The 26,457-nt window shown below is 42.7% G+C and overlaps 1 protein-coding gene and 1 pseudogene across 2 annotated transcripts in view; one reads left to right on the forward strand and one right to left on the reverse strand.

Annotated features, from left to right (window-relative positions):
* Positions 1-11,841, reverse strand: part of CDK13 (cyclin dependent kinase 13) — a 127,961-nt gene extending 116,120 nt beyond the window's left edge. Inside the window, exon 1 of one of the 2 annotated variants that reach the window (XM_040259488.1) lies at positions 10,610-11,841. In XM_040259488.1, coding sequence (XP_040115422.1) covers positions 10,610-11,823 — 1,214 coding nt within the window. In that variant the 5' untranslated portion in view covers positions 11,824-11,841. The remainder of the gene's footprint in view (positions 1-10,609) is intronic. The other variant, XM_040259489.1, reaches the window with a different exon arrangement.
* LOC120877256 lies at positions 3,672-4,942 on the forward strand (annotated as a pseudogene).
* Positions 11,842-26,457: the final 14,616 nt, after the last annotated feature.

The following is a 26,457-nucleotide window of genomic DNA, read 5'->3' on the forward strand; positions in this document are numbered from 1 at the left end:
CCAAAAAAAAAAAAAAAAAGTATATTCAAATGTTCACAGCAGCTTTGTTCACAACAGCCCCAAACTAGAAACAATTCAATAGTTTATCAACTGGGTAGCAGGATAAGCAAACTGTGGTATATTCGTATGTGGAATATTACTCAGCAACAAAAAGGAACAGACCACTAGAACATACAATAACATCAGTGAATCTCAAAAGCATGCTAAGTAAAAGACAGACATCAAAAATTACATACCATATAATTCCATTTATATGACATCAAGAAAGGTAAAACTAATGTGACAGAAAGTAAATTAGTGGTTGCCAAGGACCACAGGCAGAAGCAGAGGATGGATCGCAAAGAGGCATAAGGAACTTTCTGAGGCAACAGAAATGTTCCAGCTATCATGATTGTGATGACTATTACACAGGTGTGTGTGTGTGTATATAATATATACACACATATATATATTTGCCAAAACCCATTTAACTATACACTTAAAACTGGTGAATTATACTATATGTAAAGTTATACTTCAATAAAACTGAATTTTAAAAAATGAATAAATGAAACATGTCCAATAAACCTGGGGTTAGGTGGGAGAATTTTATTTAATGTAAGCCTGGTTGTAGTAAGTATACATAAAAGTGATCTCAGAGAAAAAAGCATTAAGACAAAGCATTTTGGGATGAGATTAATGAAGGCTTCATAGAGAAGATGACACCCAAACTATGGTTGACAGAATGGACAAGCAGGACTGGCCAAGGAAAGGTACAACATAAAGCAAGGTATAGGAGCTTACAACTTCCTATTTTTAAAATAGTAAGGAGTGCAGTTTGTATTGTCATCAGTATATACAGTGAAAAATAAGGCTATTTTGGATCTGTCTATAAAGGAGAATCTTAAATACCCAATTATACCCAATTCAAGAATTTGACTCTGTAAACATGTTTTATAGATAAAGGACAGATTCAAAGTGGTATTTTAAGATTAATTTGAATGCAGAAAACCGGAGGGACTCAAAAATGTAAAGCCCAAAAGCAAGCAGAATCAACAATAGGGACATGAGCTAAAGAGTTTCAAACTAAGTAAGAGCATACTAAAGATCATTACTTCTCAGGTGGCTTCCCAGGTAGCTCAGTGGGTAAAGAATTCATCTGCAATGCAGGAGACACAGGCAGATGCAGGTTCAGTCCCCAAGTCGGTAAGATCCCCTGGAGAAGGACATAGCAACCCACTCCAGTATTGTTGCCTAGAGAATCCCATGGACAGAGGAGACTGGCAGGTGACAGCCCACACCACACAAAGACCATCACAGAAGAACCAACGAGAACAAGTGATTCATCAGAGCTCGGGAAGGAGAGGAGTTAAGTACTACTAAGGTCTTCCCACAGGACGTTTGAGGGAAACTAATGCCACTTAAAACATGTATGCACACACAAATCAGAAACTTATTAAAACTAAAAGCTATATAAAGAAGGTTAAAAGACTCACAAAAATATTAGTACCGCAAAAAACTTTTAGAATCTAATACAGAGAGCTCTTATAAATTAGAAAAAATCAGAAAAATGAATCAAGAAATTAGAACATTCAATATATGAATGAAAATAAAGGCATCTTTACTAGACATTAAAGAAACACAAATAAAAAAAAAAAAATAGTGGGACATCTGACAATTCCAAGTGATGGTAATACAAAAGAAACAGGCACTCTCACATCATTGGGAAATATAAATTGATAAAAGTCTTCTAAAGGTCAATATGATAGTGTATCAAGCTTATAAGCCTATAAATTGACCCCAGTAATTTTATCCCTAGGAAATCCAATCTAGGAGAGATTATGAACAAATGTACACAAAAATTTTGTGATGCATCCATGATCATAGGGAAAAAACAAAAAACTAAGAATCTAGCAAAATGGACTTGAACAAACAAGTTACGATATATTCATATAACAGAATACTAGAAGTCAATATAAAAATACATATGGAGTACAGGGTACAAAATAGAATTATAGTACGTTATGTAAAATCTTATGTCCTTACAAATATATGCACAGAAGTCCAGCAGAATGTTCATCAAAATGTCATAGAGTGATCTCAGGTAGGTGGATTCAAAGGGACTTTTAAACACTTATACTTCTCTGTACTACCAAAATGTCTACATAAGCCTCTATTATTCTTTGAGGATATATAAAAAATAATGAAGAGCAATATAAGAAAAAGAAATGACTCCAAGGGAAGTGAAATAATTAATTAAATGGTGGACAAAGTTTGAAGTGTCAATAAAATGCCTTAGTGAAAGTTTCCCTATGCAATGAAAATGCAGAAACAGAAAAGGGGAGGCATGCAGCCCATTAACTACTTTCAGTTTTCAGTTCCTCTCACTACCTTTTTCATTTCCATTTATGTAAATTCCAATTTTTAGCCTAGACTTTGATCCTCTAACCTACATTTATTTTCCAAATACATTAAGAACACTAGATTCCATAATTTGCATGTGTAGAAATTCATGGAACAAAAATCACTGTGAATAATACCTCTGATTTTCTAGCTTTTTCTATGATCCAACAGATGCTGGCAATTTGATTTCTGGTTCCTCTGCCTTTTCTAAATCCAGCTTCTACATCTGGAAGTTCTCGGTTCCTATACTATTGCAGCCTACCTTGAAGGATTTTGAGCAATATTTTGCTAGCATGTGACATAAGTGCAACTGTGCAGGAGTTTGAACATTCTTTGGCACTGTCTTCTTTCGGATTGGAATGAAAACTGACCTTTTCCAGAAGAGGAGTTAAAGAGCTTCTTGATGAAGGTGAAAGAAGAGAGTGATAAAGCTGGCTTAAAACTCAACATTCAAACAGTGAAGATCATGGCATCTGGTCCCATCACTTCGTGGCAAATAGATGGGGAAACAATGGAAACAGTGACAGGCTTTATTTTCTTGGGCTCCAAAATCACTGTGGATGGTGACTGCAGCCATGAAATTAAGACACTTGCTCCTTGAAAGAAAAACAGTGACAAACCTAGACAGCATATTAAAAAGCAGAGACATTACTTTGCCAACAAAGGTCCATCTAGTCAAAGCTATGGTTTTTCCAGTAGTCATGTACAGATGTGAGAGATGGACAATAAAAAAGACTGAATGACAAAGAACTGATGCCTTTGAACTGTGAGGCCAGAGAAGACTCTTGAGAGTCCTTCCGACTGCAAGGAGATCAAACCAGTCAATCCTAAAGGAAATCAGTCCTGAATATTCACTGGAAGGACTGATGCTGAAGCTCCAGTACTTTGACCACCTGATGTGAAGAGCCAACGCATTGGAAAAGACCCTGTTGCTAGGAAAGATTGAAGGCAGTCAGAGAAGGGGACGACTGAGGATGAGATGGATGACACCACAGACTCAATGGACATGAGTTTGAGCAAGCTCCAGAAGTTGGTAAAGGACAGGTAAGCATGGTGTGCTGCAGTCCAGCAAAGGTAGCAAAGAGATGGACATGACTGAGCAACTAAACAAGAACTGATTTTTCTAGCAAATACTTTTGCTTCCACCATCCAGTTTAAAGTTTACAAATATCTACATATGAAACAAAGTCAACCAAAAACAAAAATAACAGCAAAAACTTAACTGATATTCAGAAAGCATACAAAATAAAAAATGTAAATGACTGTCCGGGAGCCTGTTCCCGGCGACTGACCAGAGTCCGTGAATTCAACGCTCCGAGCCCGTCCGGATGGCCCCGATCCCAGCTTTCTATCCTTTGAAAACACTAAATAATGTCCCTGCATCAGTTTTTACTGGAGCCAACCACCTGTCATGCCTGGAACAGGGATCGTACCCTGATCGCCCTTAGCCCCAATAATCACGAGGTCCACATCTATAAGAAGAACGGGGGCTAGTGGGTGAAAGCCCATGAACTCAAGGAACACAATGGACACATCACAGGTATCGACTGGGCTCCCAAGAGTGACCGCATCATCACTTGTGGGGCTGACCGCAACGCCTACGTCTGGAGTCAGAAGGATGGTGTCTGGAAGCCAACCCTGGTGATCCTGAGAATTAACCGGGCGGCCACTTTCGTCAAGTGGTCCCCGCTAGAGAACAAGTTTGCCGTGGGCAGCGGAGCACGACTCATCTCCGTCTGTTACTTCGAATATGAAAATGACTGGTGGGTGAGCAAATACATTAAAAAGCCCATCCACTCCACGGTCCTCAGCTTGGATTGGCATCCCAACAACGTCTTGCTGGCCGCGGGATCCTGCGACTTCAAATGCAGAGTGTTTTCTGCCTACATTAAAGAAGTGGATGAGAAGCCAGCCAGCGCGCCCTGGGGCAGCAAGATGCTTTTCGGTCTGCTGATGTCCGAGTTTGGGGGCAGCGGCACCGGCGGCTGGGTGCAAGGGGTCAGCTTCTCAGCCAGCGGCAGCCGCCTGGCCTGGGTCAGCCACGACAGCACCGTGTCCGTTGCCGACGCCTCAAAAAGCGTGCAGGTCTCAACTCTGAAGACAGAGTTCCTGCCCCTAAGTGTGTCGTTTGTCTCAGAGAACAGCGTCGTGGCTGCTGGCCATGATTGCTGCCCCATGCTCTTTAACTACGACAACCGCGGCTGCTTGACCTTCGTCTCCAAGCTGAACATCCCCAAACAGAGCATCCAGCGCAACATGTCGGTCATGGAGCACTTCCGCAACATGGACAAGCGGGCCACGACCGAGGACCGCAACACAGCCCTGAGACACTGCACCAGAACAGCATTACTCAAGTGGCTATTTACGAGGTGGACAAGCAAGATTGTCGCAAGTTTTGCACTACCAGCATCGACAGAGCCATGACCATTTGGGATTTCAAGACCTTAGAGTCTTCCATCCAGGGTCTTTGGATAATGTGAAGCTGAGCGAGCCTCCAGACCCAGCATGAGGGCGGACCGGCTGCGCCGGGGCAGCGCTGCCATTCGCAAGGGGAGGGGAGCCCGCCCAGGAAACACTGAAGACCAGGAAACACTGAAGACGCACATGGCGCAAACTTCCTTATGTGTTTTGTTTGAATATAATTGGTGAAAGTGTTGGTTTTTTTTAAAGAAACAGTGATTTGGGTTTTGTTTGGGGGGTTGTTTTGCAATTTCATTCCATTCTTGACCAAAGCTTCTCTTTAAGTAGTTTATTATGGAACGCTATCAACACTAACTTAAAGGAAGGGGTGGGGAGGTATGTAAATTGTCTGCTAAAAAAAAAATTAAACAGAAATACTAAATATTTAAAATATATATATAAATGACCTTAAACATTAATATTATGCAATGTTAATTTTCAACTGGTTTTTCAGAAATAGCTATTAATTTTTCAGAGTTAGGAAATGAAAGTTTGACATAAAGTCTATTCAGAAAATTTTCACCAAGAAAAACAGATCATTATCTTGATCACACAACAGAGTGCAAATATAAACACAAGTCTGAACTTATTCTTTTGTGGGGGGGTAGGGGAGGGTCCACACACATCCTGGCATGTGAAATCTTAGTTCCCCAACCAGGGATCTGAACACTAGCCCCAAGCACAGAGTCCTATACACTGAACTTCCAGGGAAGTCTCTGAATTCATTCTATTCACATTAAAAGTGACTCCCAGTATCCTTGACTCATTCCAATAAAGTAGACGCTAAAAGAGGGAGGTTCTTAAATTCTTCACTTAAAAATCAAAACAATTACTTCCCCCATCCTGGAGTATATGTGAACCAAAACCGTAGGTAAGTTTATAGATACAAATGGCATCTGTGCAAAAGTTGATTTGTATTAATCTGTGGAGAAAAATATTTAAATTAATTCAACCACTAATAAATACACTTTGGAATTAGTCTTCTAGGAGGCTGCAATCTAGTAGGGAAATGTAGTCAGACAAACAAATTTTTAAGAGCTCGCTCTACATTAAAGCTACAGCAAAGTGCTATAAGGATATTTAAAAAAAAGGAATTAACTTTTTCTGGATGAATGGAGAAAGGTCTCAGGATGGTGGAATTTGAGCTGGATTTTGAGCTGCAAAGGTGGAGGCAGAGAAGAGAAAGAAAGGGATTTCAAGCTAAAGGAACGGCAAAAGTAAAAATGTGGAGAAATACAAGTGCCTCTAAAAGCAGAACTCTGAGAGAACAGGGCCAAATAATAAAAGGCCTTAACTGACAATGCACTAGAAAATGTGGACTTAAATTAATGGAATTGACACAACCTCACCAAAATTTTCAGAAAACTCTCCTGGATAAAGAATGAACTGGGAAGAAAAGAATGGATGAACAGGGAAGAAAATAACAACAGGAAGTCTGATCACAAACAAGGGCCTGAACTAAGGCAATAGTATCAGTGTTAAAAATGTGATACAGAATGAGTAGACATAAATGTCAGGTAAGGTCTGGTCAGAGAAGTTGCAAAACACAAGGCCATCTTGGGAACGAAAGGAGTGATTACCGATTTAGAGATTTAAGACAGTTCACCTAAATTTCCATCCCTTCTGAGTGTTTCTTCATTTATTCAACTAGCCTATCTTTTTAACACTTTTGAAAAGCATTCTAAGAACTCAATTCATCTATGGATACTCATGACATTTCTAGTAAGTATATATCAAATCAGTATTTTATGAGTAATAGTGTTTTAAAAATTCTGGAATGTCTTCATTTATTTTTGAGCACTAGTTTTTAGGACCAAACACTAAATAATCCACCACAGAGGTACCCTACAACATATGCAAGTGAATGCTAGTAAATTCATTTAAATTTATGCCTATTTTTAGATCCTCAGGGTCTCATTATTCCATAATCGAGGCTTCTGCTGCTTCCTGGTGGAAGAGAACTTCCACAGGTTCAGAAAAGGAATCAATTACACATAGCAATTTATTGTACTGATTGCAACTGGTCTGACTTGAGTGACTTCAGACCAAAACATGCCATTGCAAAACAACCATCAATAACTAAGTATTACTAGTGCCTCCAAGAAATGTTTTTAGCCTCCTAGTCATAAAACCTACAATTTAAAAGACAAAATTACCTGAAAGGACCTTTAGAAGAATCTGGTTGTTGTTTTTTTTTTTTTTTTTAATCCTCAAAATGCTGCGGAGATGGTCAGAAAACAGAAATTAAGTAACCAAACGGTAAATTTTAGCAAAACAGATCACCAAGTGAGGTGGTCAGCTCCCCTGAACCCCTACAGCACAATACCTATCAAGAGTTTATACTTCAGGATCAGCTCAGCATTTGAATCCAAGCTGACCTTGGAACAAATCACTTAACTTTTTAGAGGTTCCATTTCCCAGTCTACCAACAAGAATGTTCCAATCACAACATGGGTTTTGGAGGTGAATGTATGTTAAGTATCGGTCAATGCCCGGCCCTCAGTAAAACCTAAATGTCAGTACCACTCTCTCATTCTACACAGCCCCTCTCTTCAGTTCACTTGCACATTTATTGTAAGGCCAATCAGCAGAATTATGTGACTTCTCACACCCCAAGTGTCAACTAGCAAAGAAAATATGTAACCTGGTTATAAAGGAGAGAAAGAAAGGACTTTATGAAAAGCATGAGCAGCAGGGGGCTAAAGAGTCATATGGAGGCAAAGAGCAGGCTGTCAATGGAAGTAAAGTCATAAAGTAGAAGTCAATGGAATAGAGGATTTATTCTAGAAATACAGAGAAAAACTTTCATTCCATGGTTTCAATACCATTTTAAAGGTGCATGCATTTCCTTAAAATATCTACACTGACGATTCATTAATATGTAAGCTTCAAAAGTGCTACAAAATATCATTCTGCTATTTCCTATAGCAAAATACACAGTTGCTATTAAACTCTTTAAAGTATTCAGGCCCACAGCATTTCATATGCTCAGTAAACTCCATCATCCCTTCTTGTCCCCATTCAACAAGTAATAAGTCTACTGGTGCCAGATATTACGCTGAGCACTAGGAATACAATGGTAGGCAAGACAGGCTAATTGCCTTCATGGAGCTCACAATCCAACAGTCTATTCATTAAACAATGTGGGCCATCTACCATAATTACTTAAAACTTTCTGCATTAACATGGACAAGAGATCAATTAGTTGTTCCAAAATAGTAATAACATTTGCTATATTTAAAAATCAAGCTTTTCAATCAACTGTTTTAACTATATATTCTGAATCCTATTTTCAAGTAGGACATTTGACAAACTAGGCATAATACAATGTGAAATCTAAAAACTGTATGAAAAATTAGGTTTTTTACCCAGAAAAAAAAAGACTCAGAAGAAACAACTGTCTATATTTTGAAGAGGCAGCATACATGTTTGCTCTGAACCATTCCAAAAAGCTAAACTCAAAGCAGTGAGCAGAAGTTTTGTGGAGGCATATTTCTGGTTTCAATATGAAAAATTCCAACATTTCAAGTTATTCTATAAATATTCTACAATGTTATATTTCTGCAACAGTCTATAATATTTCTATACTTTATAAACACAATCTTTCTCCCCTTGAAAATGTTTTATTGAGATGTAATTTAAATACAGCAAAATTTACCAATTTTAAATACACACAAAACACAAATTTTTCATTTAATCCTTGAAATAATCAAAAAAAACAAGTATTTCCCTGTTAAAGTTTAGGAAATGGAATCTCCCAGGGACTTGCTAAGAAACTGGGCAAACCAGGAGCAGAAGCTCCGAATCTAACAGAATAGGCTATCGCAAAAGTAGTACAATATCTTCCCACCTCTAGATGTATACATGCACACAGTCAAAAGGCTAGCTGTCAGGAATGTTGGCCAATATATTCTAAAGCTTCTTCCAAATCCAGCCATTTATAAACATGGGTGATCAGTACAGACACCATGAAAAGATTCTGTATGAATGATCCTCTAGAATGCCAGGCTCATAAGGGGAAGAAACTTGGTTTTCTTCACTGCTATATTTCAGTCCCTAAAACAGTTATCTGGCATATAATACATGCTCAATAAATACTTGCTAAATATAAAATAACACCCGTAACAACACATAAAGCTGCTCTGTAATAAATAGAAAATACACAGCACTATTAGATAATAAAGGAACTCATTGAAGTACCTGGCAACTAAAAAGTCTGATAAACACAAAATTCATTCTTAAACCTGCACCATACACTTAATATCTATCTAAAGCACTGAAACTTAGACCTAATCAGTCAAAAACAAATTTACCTGCAAAAAATATAAACATTTGGCAAACCTACCGTATTTCATTTAAAGTAAAATATAAACTCTTACAAGATATAGAAGCTAGATATGGTGAAATTGAGTGTTCAATCTTGATATTCTCTGCTTAACACATCAACTGGCACTATAAGTGTGCTGCAACCCTGCAAGAATGAAGAGATTTATACAGCTGTTTTGGTTTAAAGGCAAACGCATCTCTACTGGAATCACATCTTTACAAACACTAGGCTGCCGCTTCAAGATCTAATTTTACAGGTACACACATTGTGTTCAACATAACCACGCTCAGCAGCTGCTTGGCATTACTGAAAAGACCAACAGAAAAAAAAAAAAAAGACATTTTCCAATACCCTAAATTATAAAGCCTAGAATTCCTACACATCTAAGGGAATTTAAGAACAAGAAATATCCTCAAAAGTTACTTTCAAGTTATTTTGCTTAAGATATAAATTTATATCAAGGCACACGCTGTTTTTGGAGAATAGTATTATATAACAGGTAAGGCATAACAGCTGCATAAAAGAATTACTCCAATTTCACTGGATCGAATTATACTTTTCAAAGATACTTGAACAAAAATCCTGATACTTAAAGGTCCAGTTAACTTTAATGTAAATGATTTAAATAGCAGATAGTGTAATAGTGTAAGAAACGTTCAGTACTAAGTCATTCACTCGGTCACTATACTGGATCACATCATCTAGACTATTTAAATGACGTTATCAGCAGCTGAGTGTCACACAAAACAAACAATGAAACCACAATCTCGCCATTTCTTTCTTTCTAAAACCAGGACTGGAAGGTCAGGTGAAAAAACTATTCCACACAAGAACATAAAATAAGGATCTACAGAATTTATAACCATGAGCTTTCACTTCAGCTGTTTCACATACTGAAACAACGAACTTTACAGAAAGGCTGCTTCTCCCATCGCTGTACTCATATGCAACATATGCAACCCACACCTAACTTTGACATCAGCACCTGGGTGCCGACTCTCCTTTACAATATTTACTCCCTAAGCCGCAACCCAGTCCTACGTCTCCAGCAATGAAACCTCTTCTAAGAGCTTTCAAATTGTGACAAATCCAACCACCTCTCGGTTTACCTAAAGCAACTGGGCTGTAAAAAGCTAAGAGCAGTTTAGAGAAATCTGTTAATATATTAATGCAACAAGTTTAAAACTTTGAACTCCTCCGCAGAACCCTTCCTTTCCAGAGCGAGAAGAGTCTGCTGGACCTGTCGCTTTGTCCCCTCCAAACCCCCCACGAGGGGTCCCGGGCGCGCGAAAGCGCCCCTCCCCACCGGAAGCCCCGATCGAGGTGGGGTTTTTCGCCCCGCCCGCGGACCCGAATTTTGCGGAGTCTCATCACCTCCAGCCCAGTCTCCAGGCTCCGGCCGGCCCAGCCCATGACGGACGCTCGGGACGCCGAACTCACCTGATCACCGGGCTGTAGGGGCTCCGGGAGCGGCGCCAGCTGCTGCTGCTGTAGGGGCTGGGGGACACGTCGCCGCCGCGCTCGTAGGAGCTGTGGCGGCTGTAGCTGGGGGAGCGGCGGCGGCTGTAGGGGCTCGGGGAGCGGGCCAGCCGCCGCGAGTAGGGGCTGCTGCCACCTCCCGCCGGACTGGGAGACTTGCGGTTCCGCAGGCCCTGCGAGGCCCGGTGAGACACCGGGCTGTCGTCCCGGCCTCCCAGCGGGCTCAGGGACCGCTGCCGCCGCCTGTAGGCCTTGGGCTCGGTCTTGTCCTCCCGGTAGGCCTTGGGCGGCTCCTTATAGGCCGAAGGCGGTTCTTTGGACGATTTAGTCCTGCTCCGATGGGCCTTCGGGTCTCGGTCCTTGCGGCTGCTGCTGCTGCTGGACGTGGCCGAGGCGCTTTTCCGCCGGCCGCCGCTGCTGCTGCTGCTACCGCTCTTGCCGGCCTCGGCCCGCTCCTCGCCGCCGTGGCCGTGGCGGCTGCGGGACTTGGAGGCCTCGCCGCTGCCGCGCTGCCCATCCCGCCGCCGGTGCTCGCGGTGGCGATCCTTGCTGCGGCCGCTGCTGCTGCGGCGGTCCCGGCGGGGCCTGCGCTCCGACCCCTCCCCGCGACGCTGGGTGCCGGAGGAGGAGGCCGGACTCCCGCCGCTGCCCCCCGTTCCCCCGGCAGCCGTCGCCGCCGTTGCCGCGCTGGCCCCCCCCAGCAGCAGCCCCTGCTCGGACTGGGAGCTTACATCTTCGTACTCCACCAGCGGGGTCACACCCCCGCCGCTACTAGCACCGCCACCGCCGTCCTGCTGCGGCTGGGGCAGCGAGAAGACCCGACGCTTCTCCGCCTCCTGCCCGGCGCGGGGCCCGCGGCGCCGCTTCTGCCGCCCTCCTGCGCGCCTCTTGCCTCTCGCCAGCCGCTTGACCTCCAGAGGGGGGCCCGGGCTGAAGCAAGAGGAGGAGGCCGCGGCGGCGGCGGCTGCGGCGGCGGCCGTGCCGGGAGCAGCCAGGAAGAGCAGAGGCGGCGGGGGCGGCGGCGGTTGCAGGAGCTGCGGCTGCAGGAGCGGCAACAGCAGCGGCGGCTGCTGAGGGGACAGGAATCGCCTCCGTTTGCGGCGTTCCTCCAACTTCTTCTCCGCCCAGCTCAAGCCCCCGCCTCCCCCCAGCGCCGTGTCCGAGCTGCTCGGCATCGCCTAGAGCCCGCCGCAGAGCGCGGCGCGGGTGCGGCCTCCTCCCGGGTCAGATCCTGGCCATCTCCCCCGCCGGAAACGGGAACGGCGGCAGCAGCGGCGGAGGGACACCGAGCACCAGGGCCGTCCGGGAGAAGCGCCACGATAATCCGGATCGGGACTTGGGTCCCTGGGTTCCAGGACACAGTGGGGTACGTAGCGGCCTCCGGGCCCGAGGGCAGCAGGAATCCCGGCGGTGGAGCCCCCGATCGCTCTCGTCGTCCTAGCTTCAGCCGCAAAAACACCAGATGCGCCGGGCGCTGACCTGCGGGGGAGTCCGGAGTCCTCCAAGTGCCCCCCAGGGGTGGGGGAGCGGCCTCGGCTGCGCTCTGGGCTCCGGCAGCGCAACGCGGAAGTACCACCTTCGTCGCCGCTTCACTTCATCGCGCCCTGACGTTGGGTGCGAGTTCAGGGGAGGGGAGTGGGCGAGACAACAACACGCCTCCGCCGCCTCCTCCTCCTCCTCAGCGTCGACGTCGTCCTCCTGTAGTGGCGGCGACACACGGCGGGCGCCTCGGAAGTGGCCTGGGCCTGACAACAACTCCCGGCCTAAGGCCTCGCGCACTCTGCTGCCCGCAGGGACGGGCGGCGGGGCGGGGCGAAGCGGGGGCGACCCGGCTGCGGCTCACGGTTGGGGCAGCGAGTGTGCGGGGCTGGGCGGGGGGCTGTTTCCGGGGAGATGGGGGGGGGGGGGCGTTTCTGAGTCTGTGGCGGTGGGTAGGGGCCCTGACTTTCTTCTTCCTCCGCCGCCGCGAGCAGAGGTGGCGGTGCTGCCCTTTTCCTCCGCTACCCCCCTCCACGAGGAGGCTCCAGGAGTGCGCGGCCGGCCTGGCTCGCTCCTCCCCTTCCCTCTCCGCTCTTCGTCAGGAGGAGGAAGGACGACGGGACTTGCTGGTTGGGCCCTAACCTCCGCAACCCCTCCTTCCAGCCTCACTCTATCGGCCTTTCCCCTCGGCCCTGACGCAAGGCCGGGAGCGCGCACGTACGTCGCGCTCCGAGAAAGCCGAAGGTGAGTGGTGTCAGGGGCAAAGGAGGCGGGAACAAAGTTACCGCGCAAGGACGTGCTCGTTTCCGCCAAGCGGCTTGCTCCGGACCGGAAGTGACGTAACGTAGAGAGCTAGCTTCATTTCCGGTGAGGGTGGGATTCTGTGTGAAGAAGGGTTAAAGAAAGATTCCTGTGTCGCCTACTGCTGTCGCTGGAGAATCACAGTAATGGCACGTCTGTCGTGCCTGTTGCTTGCCTCCAGCGCGCACTGCCGGCTCCGGATCACCGCAGGCGCCGTACCGCTTGCTTGTTGAAAAGTCATGGCGAGAGCGAGAATCTGAAGATTCAGGAATACGCCCTTAATGGCTTTTGGGGCAGGGTAGTCACCCCGTCGTCTACCCTCAGCCAAGCCTGGGAGTTGGAACGCTGCGAGAAGGGAAGAGAGGGCGCCCTGCAAAAGAGGGTGGAGGTGGCATTAGCTTAAACTATGTCATGTACACCCAAGTTCCAGGCCCCGTCTTAACCTAAAAACAGTTGTAAATCAGTGTGGAATTTTCATAGTGCTGAAGTTAAAAAAACAAATACGAGGAATAATGAAATGCCAAGAGGGTCTCAGAATTATTACCAACGGCCTTGAAGTCAAAACACCCTGCTCAAATGAGAGTTGTCATCTTGTCACTTCACCCTGTTTCACTTTAACTATCTAAATCTGTGGGTCTGCAAAACATAACCATTTAGTGATCTCAGGTCTCATTGCATTACCAGCCTTGTCTTTCAGTTATGGCCTGGGCACTTAAGACAAAGATTAAAACTTAAATGACTTACTGTTTTGGGGGGTTTTTTAATTGGAGTATACAGTTGATTCATACTGTTGTGATAGTTTCTGGTGTATAGCAAAGTGAATCCGGTATAGATATATACATTCTTTTTAAGAATTCTTTTTCCTCACAGGTGTTTACAGAGTATTGAGTAGAGTTCCCTGTGCTATATCTTAACTGGTTTTTATTATGGTTGCAAAGAAAAGCTGAGTACTGCGTTGTGGCCACATATAGTCACCCCTTTCCAAGTTTATTTGTTCAGTCCATCAGTTTGTTCTTGGTTCTTGAACACTTGATATCCGCCTTTCATTCATGCTTTAGTGTAAATAATTTTAATTGATTTGACACACTGTATCTGAGTCTGGACTGATCTAAGATAAAATCAGACTTACCTAAAAGAAAGTACAAAAGGTGTTTGCTGAAGGGTAGGTAATCTTGAAATCGGTGCATTTCCTAGGAGACCACACAGTAGGACCTACCATGTAGCCGGAAGGATGTGGTAAGTGCATTGGGCGACTGAATAGTAAGGAGCAAGGCGCCTAAAAAACGTTTCTCCTTGGCAGTATTGCTGAATGAATTCAGTATTCCTGAAGCCTAAACTAGTTAGCAAGCAGCTTTTCCCAAAAACTAGGATCAGCCTGCGCTATCATCCTACTTTGAAAGGCTTGGAATAATAGAACAAGGAGAGCAAAACAGGTTTATCTAGCAGTTCCTCGCATGCAACAAATTTCATTTAAGAATACTATCTTATCTTCTTGCAAAGAAAAGTTGTGCCGTAGAAAATGAGTAGCTTCCAATCTAGGTTGCAAACAGAAAACATGTACTAAAATATTTTTAGTATTATTCTGCCACCCTGTTTGTTTCTGGGAAGATCCATCTTAGGCAGGGGTAGGGGTAAGGGGAAATGGGGAGAAGACCAAGAAGTGAAGCACTTTGAGGTCCCCAAAGAGAGCTACTCTCATGCTTTGAAATGCTAATGATTAACAGGGTTCAAACTCCCCAAAAATGAGAAAGACCTTTATATTACAAGTCATATGTTTCTACAAGCTTGTCTACTTACCTTCATTGTGAAGAGACTTGCAATTGCCACCGGAGGCTATATTTTAGCCTTTTACTGTTTGGGTGTTATGTCATATTGTCTTCTTGTTTTTTAAAAGAGAAAAGGAGGTGGTAAGTTTTTTTTGTTTGTTTTCCTTATCTAATAGCTCATATCGTACCATTTCAACTGTTATTAAAGTGTGGCCTGAAACTAAAACTTTTTCAATGAATCATGCAATCAAAACTATTTTCATAATAAGACATGATTTGTCTTTATTATACTCATTTTTTCACAAATCCACCATGGAGTTTTCCAGAGGCAACGTGACATGTGATGATACCATCGTTCTGATGGCTAATAGAATGTGTGTCATATATTTTCTAGAATGTTCTTAAGTATTAGGTTTCTGAAATGTGTGAACGTTTGAAATATCTGCCCAACTCAGTGAAACAATATTTTCCAACTGAATAATGGATGATGTTACAAAATCACGAGTTAAAGATTCATTCAAAGTGCAGAACAGACTGATGAGCTTTAATATAACAGAACAAAAAGTTTGATATGATTTCAGATCTCAATTATAATAAACCTTTAAGAAACTACTGTGGAGTTTTGGTGTATTATCAAAGAATAACTATAATTATCTAGGAAAGCTATTAAAATACTCCCTCACTTTTCCAACAGTGTATCTTATTCATACTTTTCTACCATAACATATTGCAACAAATTCAACCCTATTAAACCAGTCAAAAAAGAGATCTGTAGAAAGGTAACACATGAACCCTCTAACAGTTTTTCTTTTATAAAAATAGTTTATTTCATTTAAATACGTTAGTTGTTTTAATATATGATGAAGTCATCTTAAATGAAAAAAATAATTTTTTTGGCCACATGGAGTGGCTTGAGTGATCCTAGTTCTTTGACCAAGGGTCCAGTCAAGGCCCTTGACAGTGAAAGTGGGGAGTCCTAAGCACTGTACTGCCAGGGAATTCCCTAAATGAATATTTTTAAATTGCCTCCATTTTTATTTCTAATATCAATAGCTATAACTCATATAAACTAAAGCTTTTTTGTGGTGCTTAAAAAAGCTTTTTACGTATAAAGGGATCTTCAGATCAAAACCTTTGAGAAATGTTACATAAAATCATTAAAATTCCAGTTCTTCCATTCATGCTTCTGATGGTACAAACAGTTCACAGACAGGTCATGCACTGTAATTCCAGAATCGTCCTTGTAACTAAGAATTTCTGCAGTGTCTTTCAACATTCCTCCTCCTTTAGAGAGGTTGGATATTTAATTTTCAGTCGGGTTTTTCTCAGTCTTGAAAAACTTAACCTCTCTTTATTTCAGCCCACTATCCTTTATCATAAAGAACATCAAGCTTAGTATTGTTAGAGAAAGTTCAGTTCAGTTCAGTCGCTCAGTCGTCTCCGACTCTGCGACCCCATGAATCGCAGCACGCCAGGCCTCTCTGTCCATCACCATCTCCCGGAGTTCACTCAGACTCAAGTCCATCTAGTCCGTGATGCCATCCAGCCATCTCATCCTCGGTCATCCCCTTCTCCTCCTGCCCCCAATCCCTCCCATCATCAGAGTCTTTTCCAATGAGTCAACTCTTCGCATGAGGTGGCCAAAGTACTAGACCTTCAGCTTTAGCATCATTCCTTCCAAAGAAATCCCAGGGTTGATCTCCTTCAGAATGGACTGGTTGGATCTCCTTGCAGTCCAAGGGACTCTCAAGAGTCTTCTCCAACACCACAGTTCAAAAGCATCAATTCTTTGGTGCTCAGCTTTCTTCACAGTCCAACTCTCACATCCATACATGACCAGAGGAAAAACCATAGCCTTGACTAGACGGACCTTAGTCGGCAAAGTAATGTCTCTGCTTTTGAATATACTATCTAGGTTGGTCATAACTTTCCTTCCAAGGAGTAAGCGTCTTTTAATTTCATGGCTGCAGTCACCATCTGCAGTGATTTTGGAGCCCCCCAAAATAAAGTCTGACACACTGTTTCCACTGTTTCCCCATCTATTTCCCATGAAGTGATGGGACCAGATGCCATGATCTTCGTTTCTGAATGTTGAGCTTTAAGCCAACTTTTTCACTCTCCTCTTTCACTTTCATCAAGAGGCTTTTTAGCTCCTCTTCACTTTCTGCCATAAGGGTGGTGTCATCTGCATATCTGAGGTTATTGATATTTCTCCTGGCAATCTTGATTCCAGCTTGTGTTTCTTCCAGTCCAGCGTTTCTCATGATGTACTCTGCATAGAAGTTAAATAAGCAGGGTGACAATATACAGCCTTGACGTACTCCTTTTCCTATTTGGAACCAGTCTGTTGTTCCATGTCCGGTTCGAACTGTTGCTTCCTGACCTGCATATAGGTTTCTCAAATGGCAAGTCAGGTGGTCTGGTATTCCCATCTCTTGAAGAATTTTCCACAGTTTATTGTGATCCACACAGTCAAAGGCTCTGGCATAGTCAATAAAGCAGAAATAGATGTTTTTCTGGAACTCTCTTGCTTATGATCCAGCGGTTATTGGCAATTTGATCTCTGGTTCCTCTGCCTTTTCTAAAACCAGCTTGAACATCAGGGAGTTCACGGTTCACGTATTACTGAAGCCTGGCTTGGAGAATTTTGAGCATTGCTTTACTAGCGTGTGAGATGAGTGCAATTGTACAGCAGTTTGAGCATTCTTTGGCATTGCCTTTCTTTGGGGTTGGAATGAAAACTGACCTTTTCCAGTCCTGTGGCCACTGCTGAGGTTTCCAAATTTGCTGGCATATTGAGTGCAGCACTCACAGCATCATCTTTCAGGATTTGAAACAGCTCAACTGGAATTCCATCACCTCCACTAGCTTTGTTCGTAGTGATGCTCTCTAAGGCCCACTTGATTTCACATTCCAGGATGTCTGGCTCTAGGTGAGTGATCACATCATCATGATTATCTGGGTCGTGAAGATCTTTTTTGTACAGTTCTTCCGTGTATTCTTGCCACCTCTTCTTAATATCTTCTGCTTCTGTTAGGTCCATACCATTTCTGTCCTTTATCGTGCCCATCTTTGCATGAAATGTTCCCTTGGTATCTCTAATTTTCTTGAAGAGATCTCTAGTCTTTCCCATTCTGTTGTTTTCCTCTATTTCTTTGCATTGATCTCTGAGGAAGGCTTTCTTATCTCTCCTTGCTATTCTTTGGAACTCTGCATTCAGATGCTTATATCTTTCCTTTTCTCCTTTGCTTTTCGCCTCTCTTCTTTTCACGGCTATTTGTAAGGTCTCCCCAGACAGCCATTTTGCTTTTTTGCATTTCTTTTCCATGGGGATGGTCTTGATCCCTGTCTCTTGTACAATGTCACGAACCTCATTCCATAGTTCATCAGGCACTCTTATTTATCAGATCTAGGCCCTTAAATCTATTTCTCACTTCCACTGTATAATCATAAGGGATTTGATTTAGGTCATACCTGAATGGTCTACTGATTTTCCCTATTTTCTTCAATTTGAGTCTGAATTTGGTAATAAGAAGTTCATGATCTGAGCCACAGTCAGCTCCTGGTCTTGCTTTTATTGACTGTATAGAGCTTTTCCATCTTTGGCTGCAAAGAATTTAATCAATCTGATTTCGGTGTTGACCATCTGGTGATGTCCATGTGTAGAGTCTTCTCTTGTGTTGTTGGAAGAGGGTGTTTGCTATGACCAGTGCATTTTCTTGGCAAAACTCTATTAGTCTTTACCCTGCTTCGTTCCGCATTCCAAGGCCAAATTTGCCTGTTACTCCAGGTGTTTCTTGACTTCCTACTTTTGCATTCCATTCCCCTATAATGAAAAGGACATCTTTTTTGGGTGTTAGTTCTAAAAGGTCTTGTAGGTCTTCATAAAACCATTCAACTTCAGCTTCTTCAGCATTACTGGTTGGGGCATAGACTTGGATCACTGTGATATTGAATGGTTTGTCTTGGAGACGAACAGAGATCATTCTGTTGTTTTTGAGATTGCATCCAAGTACTGCATTTCGGACTCTTTTGTTGACCATGATGGCTACTCCATTTCTTCTGAGGGATTCCTGCCCACAGTAGTAGATATAATGGTCATCTGAGTTAAATTCACCCATTCCAGTCCATTTTAGTTCGCTGATTCCTAGAATGTTGACGTTCACCCTTGCCATCTCTTGTTTGACCACTTCCAATTTGCCTTGATTCATGGACCTGACATTCCAGGTTCCTATGTAATATTGCTCTTTACAGCATCGGACCTTGCTTGTATCACCAGTCACATCCACAACTGGGTATTATTTTGCTTTGGCTCCATCCCTTATTCTTTCTGGAGTTATTTCTCCACTAATCTCCAGTAGCATATTGGGCACCTACTGACCTGGGGAGTTCCTCTTTAGGTATCCTATCATTTTGCCTTTTCATACTGTTCATGGGGTTCTCAAGGCAAGAATACTGAAGTGGCTTGCCATTCCCTTCAGTGGAAAGCAAAGCCAAAACAATAAAACTTTTCAATTCAATAGTAAAATCAAATATTGGCTAGTATCTCCTGAATATTTACTGTGTGTCAGGCTTTGTGCTAAGTGCTTTATATTTATTTTCTCATTTAATTCTCTCAACTGCATCCAAGGGGCACAGTGGTAAAGAATCCACCTGCCAATGCAAGAGACTTGGGTTCAGTCCCTTGGCAGGGAAGATCCCATGCAGTAGGAAATGGCAATCAGCTCTAGTACTCTTGCCTGGAAAATTCCATGGGCAGAGAAGCATGGCAGGCTACAGTCCATGGGGTCTCAAAGAGTCCAACACAACTAAGCAGCTGAGCATGCACGCTCGCACCTGCATTTAAAAAAATGATGACCATAGTCCTCAGCCTGCCTGGAGTGGTCCTTGTTTGTGCCACTTGAACAAACATAATTATTAATACTACCCCCCTTCCAATATGGGGCTTCCCTGGTGGCTCAGATGGTAAAGCATCTGCCTACAATGTGGGAGAACAAGGTTCAATCCCTGGGTCAGGAAGATCCTCTGGAGAAGGAAATGGCAACCCACTCCAGTACTCTTGTCTGGAAAATTCCATGGATGAAGGAGCCTGGTAGGCTACAGTCCATGATATCTCAGAGTCACGGACACAACTGAGCAACTTCACTCACTCCAGAATATAAATTTTTCAAGTTGGGACATACGTTATCTGAACACCTTTCCCATAAAAAATACTATCAACAGTTTACAAATTAGGAAACCAAGGCATAGAGAGATTGAGTGTCTTGCCCAAAGTATACTGCTAGTTAATGTGGATCTTGGATCCTAAAGAATAACGAGCTGTTCCACAACGATAGTGCTCCTGAGATTTATGTTGAACCCGACTATAGTAACATATTCCAGAATAAAAGAAAATAACACACAAAATCTTATGATAAAATTTTAAGTTCAGTTACAGTAGTAAAACACTAATGTGATACATGTGTTCTTCCCACCCTCATCTTTTACACAGTTCAGAGGCCCACAATTTGAGAAAAGCAATGCTGCTTTAGTGTGTGTGTGCGCACGTGTGTGTTGGAGGTGGTAGAAGAGCAGTGCTTGCTGGTTCAATAAAGCTGAAGAATGCCTATTTATAAAACAGGAATGGTGGGTGAAACTAAGAGGCTTTCCTGATAGGGATTCTCCCTGATCATAAGGAAAGAACACTATTTTTGATGGCTGTATAAGTGTGCCTGGCTTAAAACTGCATCTCCCAGCACTTCTTACAGATGAAGGACGTGACCATACTATGCAGTCTTGGCCAAATGAAATCTAAGTGGAAGTTGTTGGATGAGATTTCTGAGAATACTTTCTTAAAATGGAAGGCCAATTTAGCTGATCTTGCCTTTTATTTTCATTTACAACTGCATCTCAAATGCAATAGTGGAGCTTGAGCAACCATCTTGTAATTACAAAGGAACAAGCACATGTTAAGGATGGCTGGGTTAAGGAAAGAGAGAAAGACCTGGATCTCTGAGAATATTTTCAGTTCAGTTCAGTTGCTCAATTGTGTCCAACTCATTGCAACCCTATGGACTACAGCACACCAGGCTTCCCTGTCCATCACCAACTCTCAGAGCTCACTCAAACTCATGTCCATTGAGTCAGTGATGCCATCCAACCATCTAATCCTCTGTCGTCCCCTTCTCATCCTGCCCTCAATTTTCCCCAGCATCAGGGTCTTTTTCAATGAGTTAGTTTTTTGCATGAGGTGGCCACAATATTGCAGCTTCAGCATCAGTCCTTCCAGTGAATATTCAGAATTGATTTCCTTATGATTGACTGGTTTGATTTCTTTGCAGTCCAAGGGACTCTCAAGAGTCTTCTCCAACACCACAATTCAAAAGCATCACTTCTTTGGTGCTCAGTTTTCTTTATGGTCCAATTCTTACACCCCTACATGACTACTGGAAAAACCATAGCTTTGACTAAATGGACCTTTGTTGGCAAAGTAATATCTCTGCTTTTTTAATATGCTGTATAGGTTTGTCATAGCTTTTCTTCCAAGGAGCAAGTGTCTTAATTTTATGGCTGCAGTCACCATCTGCAGTGATTTTGGAGCCCAAGAAAATAAAGTCTGTCACTGTTTCCATTGTTTCCCCATCTATTTCCCATGAAGTGATGGGACTGGCGCCATGATCTTAGTTTTCGGAATGTTGAGTTTTAAGCCAGCTTTTTCACTCTTCTCTTTCACGTTCATCTAGAGGCTCTCATTCCTCTTTGCTTTCTGCCATAAGGGTGGTGTCATCTGCATATCTGAGGTTATTGATATTTGTCCTGGCAATCTTGATTCCAGCTTGTGCTTCATCCAGCCTGGCATGTCACATGATGTACTGTACTCTGCATATAGGTTAAATAAGCAGGGTGACAATATACAGCCTTGATGTACTCCTTTCCCGATTTGGAACCAGTCTGTTGTTCCATGTCAAGTTTTACCTGTTGCTTCTTGACCTGCATACAGATTTCTCAGGAGGCAGGTAAGGTGGTCTGGTATTCCCATCTCTTGAAAAATATACTGTAGTTTGTTGTGATGCACACAAAGGCCTTGGCATAGTCAATAAAGCAGAAGTAGATGTTTCTGGAACTCTCTTGCTTTTTCAATGATCCAGCAGATGTTGGCAATTTGATCTCTGGTTCCTCTGCCTTTTCTAAAACCAGCTTGAACATCTAGAAGTTCACAGTTCATGTACTGTTGAAGCCTGGCTTAAAGAATTTTGAGCATTACTTTACTAGTGTGTGATATGAGTGCAATTGTGCAGTAGTTTGAGCATTCTTTGTCTTTGCCTTTCTTTGGGATTGGAATGAAAACTGACCTTTTCCAGTTCTGTGGCCACTGCTGAGGTTTCCAAATTTGCTGGCATATTGAGTGCAGCACTTTCACAGCATCATCTTTAGGATATGAAATAGCTCCAGTAGAATTCCATCACCTCCACTAACTTTGTTCATAGTGATGCTTCCTAAGGCCCACTTGAGTTCACATTCCAGGGTGTCTGGCTCTTGGTGAATGATCACACCATCGTGGTTATCTGGATCATGAAGATCTTTTTTGTATCATTCTGTGTATTCTTGCCACCTCTTCTTAATATCTTCTGCTTCTGTTAGGTCCATACCATTTCTGTCCTTTATTGAGCCCATCTTTGCATGAAATGTTCCTTGGTATCTCTAATTTTCTTGAAGAGATCTCTGGTCTTTCCCATTCTATTGTTTTCCTTATTTCTTTGCATTGGTCACTGAGGAAGGCTTTCTTATCTCTCCTTGCTAGTCTTTGGAACTCTGTATTCAAATGAGTATATCTTTTTCTCCTTTGCCTTTAGCATCTCTTCTTTTCTCAGCTGTTTGTAAGGCCTCTTGAGACAACCATTTTGCCTTTTTGCATTTCTTTTTCTTGGGGATGGTCTTGATCACTGCCTACAGTACAATGTCACAAACCTCCATCCATAGTTCTTCAGGCACTCTATCTATCAGATCTAATCCCTTAAATCTGTTTATCACTTCCACTATATTATCATAAGAGATTTGATTTAGGTCATACTGAATGGTCTAGTGGTTTTCCCTACTTTCTTCAATTTAAGTCTGAATTTGGCAATAAAGAGTTCATGATCTGAGTCACCATCAGCTCCTGGTCTTGTTTTTGCTGACTGTGTATAGTTTCTCCATCTTTGGCTGCAAAGAATATAATCAATCTGATTTTGGTATTGACCATCTGGTGATGTCCATGTGTAGAGTTGTCTCCTGTGTTGTTGAAAGAGAGTGTTTGCTATGACCAGTGCATTCTCTTGGCAAAACTCTATTAGCCTTTCACCTGCTTCATTTTGTACTGCAAGGCCAAAGTTGCCTGTTCTCTTGGTATCTCTTGACTTCTTACTTTTGGATCTGCCAAATCAACCCCGGACCAATAAAGACATAAAACTGGTAATATGATTATGCCACTATTTTTTCCAATTTCATTACAGATACACTAACTTCCTAAATATTACAAGGGCTTCCCTGGTGGCTCAGATCGTAAGGAATCTGGCTGCAGTACAGGAGACCCCAGTTTGATCCCTGGGTCACAATGATGCCCTTGAGAAGGTAATGGCAAGCCACTCCAGTATTCTTGCCTGGAGAATTCCATGGACAGAGGAGCCTGGTGGGCTACAGTCCATGGGGTCACACAGAGTCAGACACGACAGCACACACACGTAAATATTATATGAACCCCATGCTCCCATTCCACTTCAATGATGGGTATCATTAATGACAGCATTCTTTCCTGCTCATCCTAAACATAGCCTCAGAATCCATCTCAACATAAGTGTCTAAAACCCACATCACCCAGCAGCTCAGGCTTGAGAAGCACATGGGCCAAGTGTGGTTCTGCAGCTAAGTGTGGTTCATCAGAAAGGCAAATGATCGTGCGGTACTTATTCCCAACGAGAGGATTTTGAGGCTACTGTGTCTCCTTTCTTTGAGAGACCAGCATCTTTTTCTGTGCCCTTAGGGCCAGATTTTTGGCACCCTAGACTATGGGGACCCTCACTTGACTATGCTGAACCCTTCAGTCTCTCTGTGAGGGTAAAGCCTTTCCTTCATGTCTATCACCGTTCTGGGCTTTCCCATACCTTCAAATTGAGGTGCCTTCCCAGGAATGGAAGTCAAAGGAAAGGAAAAAGTTAGGGGGACACTTTGGAGTCTCTACCAAGGTTTTTGGGATTAAGTTCTCATTCACTCTGAAAGGAACTGGTAACACAGAGGGTGTGGCCACAGGGAGTTTTAGGGAACTGGCTGGAGGGAAGGTGAAGTTCAGTGATGCTCCTGATTATAATCCCCACATCATTCATCACTTTGTTCTTAAATAAAGCATGGGACATAGACATACACAAAGCAATATATACCAGAATAAAAGAAAATATAACACAGGACTTCCCTGTGGTCCAGTGTTAAGACCTCCTGCTTCTACTGCAGGGGGCACAGGTTTTATCCATGGTCGGGAACTAAGATCCTGCTGCATGCTGTGTGGCAAAGCCAGAAAAAATTTTTACAAAAGAAAGAAAAAATACAACACGAAATTTGCAATAAAACTTAAGGTCAATTTCACCAGTGAAACTCCCTCATCTTTCACACAGTTTCAGAAGCCTATAACCTCTGAATCAGAAATGATACCAGTAATGAAATTATTTTTAATGCTTGTTCTGAAGCAGTTTTTCCTATTTGGAGCATTTCTTGGTCAAAAAATTCAGGATTCACACCCTGACACAAAACTACACATGTTAGTTATGGTGTATTAGTTATGCCTTAGTTATAGAGACAGATGAATACATTGAATTATGTCAAGATTTAGAGGATATGTAATTTACTGGAATCAATATTTTGTTAATGTTTAATTTCACAAGAATACTTATGTACTTTTCAGTTCAGTTCAGTACAGTTCATTCGCTCGGTCGTGTCCGACTCTTTGAGACCCCGTGAGTTGCAGCACGCCAGGCCTCCCTGTCCATCACCAACTCCCGGAGTTCACTCAAACTCACATCCATCGAGTCGGTGATGCCATCCAACCATCTCATCCTCTGTCATCCCCTTCTCCTACTGCGCCAATCCCTCCCAGCATCAGAGTCTTTTCCAATGAGTCAGCTCTTCTCATGAGGTGGCCAAAGTATTGGAGTTTCAGCTTTAGCACCAGTCCTTCCAAAGAACACCCAGGACTGATCTCCTTTAGAATGGACTGGTTGGATCTCCTTGCAGTCCAAGGGACTCTCAAGAGTCTTCTCCAACACCACAGTTCAAAAGCATCAATTCTTCGACACTCAGCTTTCTTCACAATCCAACTCTCACATGCATACATGACTACTGGAAAAACCATAGCCTTGACTAGACAGACCTTTGTTGGCAAAGTAATGTCTCTGCTTTTGAATATGCTATCTAGGTTGGTCATAACTTTCCTTCCAAGGAGTAAGCGTCTTTTAATTTCATGGCTGCAGTCACCATCTGCAGTGATTTTGAAGCCCAAAAAAATAATGTCTGGCACTGTTTCCACTGTTTCCCCATCTATTTTCCATGAAGTGATGGGACCGGATGCCATGATCTTCATTTTCTGAATGTTGAGCTTTAAGCCAACTTTTTCACTCTCCTCTTTCACTTTCATCAAGAGGCTCTTTAGTTCCTCTTCACTTTCTGCCATAAGGGTGGTGTCATCTGCATATCTGAGGTTATTGATATTTCTCCCGGCAATCTTGATTCCAGCTTGTGATTCTTCCAGCCCAGCATTTCTCATGATGTACTCTGCATATAAGTTAAATAAGCAGGATGACAATACCAGTCTGTTGTTCCATGTTCAGTTCTAACTGTTGCTTCCTGATCTGCATATAGGTTTCTCAAGAGGCAGGTCAGGTGGTCTGGTATTCCCATCTCTTTCAGAATTTTCCACAGCTTATTGTGATCCACACAGTCAAAGGTTTTGGCATAGTCAATAAAGCAGAAATAGATGTTTTTCTGGAACTCTCTTGCTTTTTCCATGATCCAGAGGATGTTGGCAGTTTGATCTCTGGTTCCTCTGCCTTTTCTAAAACCAGCTTGAACATCTGAAGTTCATAGTTCACGTATTGCTGAAGCCTGGCTTGGAGAATTTTGAGCATTACTTTACTAGCGTGTGAGTTGAGTGCAATTATGCAGTAGTTTGAGCATTCTTTGGCATTGCCTTTCTTTAGGAGATAGATATTCAGGAATATTTGGAAGTATGACTACAGAACAATACTTTAAATTTCTAATTACACCTACTAAGACTTGACAGAGAAAGCATAAACAAGTAAGCCATTTATGTAGTGTTCAAAGTTCTCATTAATAAGGTCATTATAGCCTTAAAATACACTATTGGTGATATAGATCAAAGGAAATAACTTCTACTAGAACTTTTTAACTGACCATATGAATCTTATTTTGTGTTCATAGTACTGCAATAAAATTATTAGAATCTAATAAAATTATTAGGATCAATTGATTCATCTTTATATTTATGATCAGATGATTTTCAACAAGGGTGCCCAGACAATTTGATGGGGAAGAATAGTCCATTCAACAGATGGTTATGATGAAGATGATTATTGTTGATTGATGAAAACAACTGTTCAGCCCCTCTCCATTTCCCTTTTCCCCATTATCAGAATATAAATAATAGCAAAGAAAAAAAATGTTGCTTGAACAACTTGATAGCCACATGCAAAAGAATGAAGCTGACCCCAACCTCATGCAGTATACAGAAATTAGCTCAAA

The sequence above is a fragment of the Oryx dammah genome, unplaced genomic scaffold, assembly GCF_014754425.2.
Source record: "Oryx dammah isolate SB20612 unplaced genomic scaffold, SCBI_Odam_1.1 HiC_scaffold_18, whole genome shotgun sequence".
NCBI lineage: Eukaryota > Metazoa > Chordata > Mammalia > Artiodactyla > Bovidae > Oryx > Oryx dammah.